Source organism: Gavialis gangeticus, unplaced genomic scaffold (assembly GCF_001723915.1).
Source record: "Gavialis gangeticus isolate Ggan-Ray unplaced genomic scaffold, GavGan_comp1, whole genome shotgun sequence".
NCBI classification, from domain to species: Eukaryota; Metazoa; Chordata; order Crocodylia; family Gavialidae; genus Gavialis; species Gavialis gangeticus.
In genome coordinates this window covers 52,625,878-52,630,211 of record NW_017729031.1, presented here as the reverse complement: position 1 = coordinate 52,630,211, position 4,334 = coordinate 52,625,878, and the positions used below count along the sequence as shown (strand labels likewise).

Sequence of the window (4,334 nt, the reverse complement as noted above, 5' to 3'; positions counted from 1 at the left end):
ACCTAGAATCCAAGACCTTTACTTCCAAAATGTTATTGTTACCCAGATGACATGCATTACACCTTCCAAAACAAACACCTTGCTTCTATTCCAACTCCTTTTCATCTGATCTCCCTATGACTTTCCTACCAAACATCACTGTCACTTTTACTTCTATTTCTTACAGATTTGTCCTCTGCATCACTTGAAACTGCCACATTGCCATGCCCATATTGAGAAACATTTTAGTTTGGCCCTTTTTTGCTATGAAGTGGTGTCTCTAAAAAAAAATCTACTTGAACTCCCTCACCAGGATCCCCCACCCACCTGTGCCTTAACAGCAAGCGTTCCTGAAGCAATCTTCTCCATTACCTGCCTCACATGCACAGTATGTGTCCACTCTTGCCTCCTGAAGTTCTGTACAGCTCCATTGTTTGATGCCTCTCTACAGCTGTTCTTCCATGAAAATCAGCTCACCTCCCAGGTACTGCTCCTCACTTCTGGATTCCCTGGCCTCTTCCTGGCCATGGTAACTTCAAGGACCTATGCTGCCCCCTGCAGTTCCTTCAATCTCCTTCTACATAGGTGAGGACAGACTGCCCCTCCCATCTCCAGCTCTTCGAGGTCACCACTGCTCACCACTGGATCCGTGTCACACCTCCAAGGAACCAACTCAGCCACTCCACCTCTCACAAGAGGAACAGATTTCCTTTTCAGCAGACTACACAGGGACTTTTCATGGTAAGAAAAGGGTCCTCCTCTCACCAGATTCCATCATAGTTTGTCATGCAGCACCTTCATGACACAGGATCATCATTATCACTCCTCCCCACATTCAGGTCTGACCTTTGCCTGCCTGCTCCTGGTTCCTCAAAGGCCTCTTGTCCTCCACATTCTCCTGCTGCCCATCAGTATCTAGTACTGTCTCTTATGGTCTGTTGAGGGGCTTTCCCCACAGCCCTGGCAGCAATCTCCCTCTGAAGCACACCAGACCAGCTACATGAAGCAGGGTTTCCAGGCTTAGCAGTACTCAGGTGAAGAAGAATGAAAAAAGGGCTCAGGATTCAGACATAATGATAGGACCAGACAGTCAGATCTCCCCAGAAATCTGTTTTCTTTCAGGAAAATTTAAAGAAAAAGACATTTTATATTTATTATTCTGTTGATGATGAATGCCACTTTAAAGCCCTCAGGCAGGATCTTAAAGCACTAGGCAGTTCAGCTTCATCTAAAGAGTTTTGGTCAATCAACTTCCAACTTCATTGACCAGGATAGATTTATAACCTGGTTACACACACACAGGCATGCACACGCGCACACACGCACTATTCCAGCTCACTAATAGTGTAATACCTGTCAAGAAAAAAGTACTGTCTGTTAGAAAATAAATATTTGATATTTAACAATCTTGGATAATTTACGAATTAGCCCAAAAAGTCATCTGTCTTCTGTGATATCCCCTAACCACAATGCAATCTACCTCTGAATTTTTGAGGATGAAGAAGTCTATTTCATAATTCAAAGCAAAAGTCATTACTCTAACCATCACATTAAAAGAGCAGCAACCAAAAAAGTCATGACATTCAACTATCTACTTCCATTAGGGTCGAAAAACAATGTAGTCCTTGCCTTGTTCCAACATCTTTGTTGTATCCTTCTTAATGGGCATCACCTGGGAGGTGCTAAGTAAGAAAAAGCAAAATAGCCCCTATCGAAGTACCTACAAAATCTGCATCCTGGTTCTATACTGAGGTTCTCTATCACAATGAGAGCAGAACAGAGCTTTAGCAGTGAAAATAGTATGATAGAAAATTCAATACTATGTTTAGCTCTATAAGAGCAGAACATGGCATCTTTTCCAGAGGGAGGGAAGAAGGTTCTACCATACCCCTTCTGAACACATTTCGGAGCATTTAAAAGAGGTTTTATAAAAAGTGAAAATTCATATCTTAATTACTCACCTGAAACACTCTGGACATGAATGCTATACACAAGCCACAAACACAACAGAAGTAGTATATGTAAGAATGTCAACATTCTATCACTACAGTCTTACAACAGGCTATTCTCTATGGGAGCAACACCTATCAGGAATGTTGCACAAGAAGACTGCAGACATACTGGAGAACATAAACTAAGAGAAATGTTGAGGAGAACTAATTCAGTCCCTTATGGTCCTGGACACAGGAGCTTTTATTCTTCATTATTTCTAGAAAGAGATGCAACAAACTAAAAAGACTGGGGTGCCAAACTGTGCGCTCCAGCAACCAAGTCAAAGGAAAACAGACTGAACATGAACTGTTGGACCCAACTCATATATGTAAAAGAAATATCAGTCTCCAACAGCCTATTGGTTCTTAGATGATATCATGACATCACAGATTTTTAAAATGGGGGGAAAATGCATGCTAAAGTGTGTCCAATAAAAACCTATTTCCTTAAAAATAACTTCTGTGGCACTCAACTTAATCATAAGAAGGTACAGTTTAATGCAGGCAATGACTAATTTCTCCTTTCATCCATTATAAGTGTGCTTTTATTTAACATTATAAGAGCACAGGAAAAAAAAACTATACTTCAGTGAATCAGAAATGGGTAGTTCAACCTCACCTTTGGATTTGGGAATTAACTCTCCACAACTCAATATTCGTACTTCAGCATAAGGTTTACTAGATGCATCTGTTTTCTGGTTTTCTATCTCTCTCACAACTTCTTGACCTGAGATGACTTGTCCAAAAACTACATGATGTCTAAAGAGTTAAAACAAATACAAAATTAAAATATAGGCTTTCTATTGCAATAATATATTTTAAAAGTATTTATATTTTTCATAGCATTATCAACATTTTGATTTTCATAAATGCAAATAAAGGAGTTAAGATATTTATTTACCCATCTAAGTGAGGTGTAGGCTTGGTTGTTCTTTTGATGCCATCCAGAAGAATAATTAAAAACAGAATCAGAAAAAAAAAAGTTAACACTGCTATAAAGAAAAAATTTGCATTTGAAACAAAGTTGAGTGCATAAGAAATTGCAAGTTACCTTAAATAAATGGATATAAATTAATGATATTGTTTTACTTGATTTCAATGGACATGAATGATGTATACACACTTTAAGTACCAAGTATTATTCAAGAATGTCTGCTTCTCAACTCTTTACTTTATTTGATATAAATATTTTAAGAAAGTCAAATAAAGATACTGTTTCATAGTTGGTAGTGTCAGAAGGGACCCAAGCAGATCAAGTCCAACCCCCTGCCATGGGCAGGAAAGAGTACTGGGGTCAAACAACCCCAGATAGGTGATTATCTAGCCTGCTTTTGAAGACCCCAAGGGTAGGAGCGAGCACCACTTCCCTTGGAAGCTGGTTCCAGATCCTAGCCACCCTGACTGTAAAGTAGTGCCTCCTGATATCTAGCCTGAATCTACTCTCAGTCAACTTATGGCCGTTATTCCTTGTTACTCCCAGTAGTGCTCAGGGGAACAGGGACTCTCCCATTGCCTGCTGGTCCCTCTTGGCCAGTTTATAGACAGCCACCAGATCCCCTCTCAGCTTTCTCTTGTTTCATTATCAACATTTTAGATAACACCATCTGTAGTATTTTGTGATACCACATGTTGATTTGATCATGAGAACCTTTTAAAGGGCAGATTTAAAAAGTTCTGCAAATAGTCTTATAGATATTGGGGGGAGGGGGGGGAAGAAAGAGGTAAAAACTGCTGAGAACCGGCTACCTGACATTAGCAGCAGCCCTAGAACTGACAATTTATTAACAGATAATTTAAATGATTCCAAAAGCTTCTACTACTCTGAGACTAGGACTGGACATTACAAGACAAGTGTCAGCCACAATACAAGTTAAAAAATAGTCTGTAAGAGGCTAATGGTCCAATAACAACCCAAAAAAAAGGGCCAAATTGTAGGTAACATACCACTCACTACACTGAGGGAAAGGGCATTGGCAATTGTAAATTAAAATGGTCAATATCAAGGGAGAGAATTTTCCTCAAAAAAATCAAGGCTGTAAAAACACTGTGATATATTAAGCTTTAGCAGTGGTCCTGTTCCCATTTAAAATAGGACTACTTTTGGAAATGTTAAGATTTGTCTACTCCGGGCTACCAGAAGCCCCAGATTTCATTCTGTCCACCCAGACAAAACCTTTTCAGGTTTTTTTTTTTTTCATTCATTTTCCTGAGAGGGCACCTCACAGATTTACATTATATGCCCAGTTAGAAAATAGTTACTTAAAAATGGCAAGATTTTTTTTTTTTTTTTTATAATTGAGTATACAAGATGTACTAATCTAAAACTCAATAATAAATATAAGAAACTTATGATTTTTATTACTA

General features: G+C 38.9%; 1 protein-coding gene across 4 annotated transcripts in view; it reads right to left on the bottom strand.

Moving 5' to 3' along the window:
• The window catches only part of PPIG (peptidylprolyl isomerase G), a 93,299-nt gene that overhangs the window by 35,756 nt on the left and 53,209 nt on the right, over nt 1-4,334 (bottom strand). For all 4 annotated transcript variants that reach the window (XM_019522770.1, XM_019522769.1, XM_019522771.1 and 1 more), the window contains 2 exons: nt 2,872-2,901; nt 2,590-2,729 (listed from right to left, as the gene is read on the bottom strand). In XM_019522770.1, the coding sequence (XP_019378315.1) occupies nt 2,590-2,729; nt 2,872-2,901 (170 nt within the window). The remainder of the gene's footprint in view (nt 1-2,589; nt 2,730-2,871; nt 2,902-4,334) is intronic.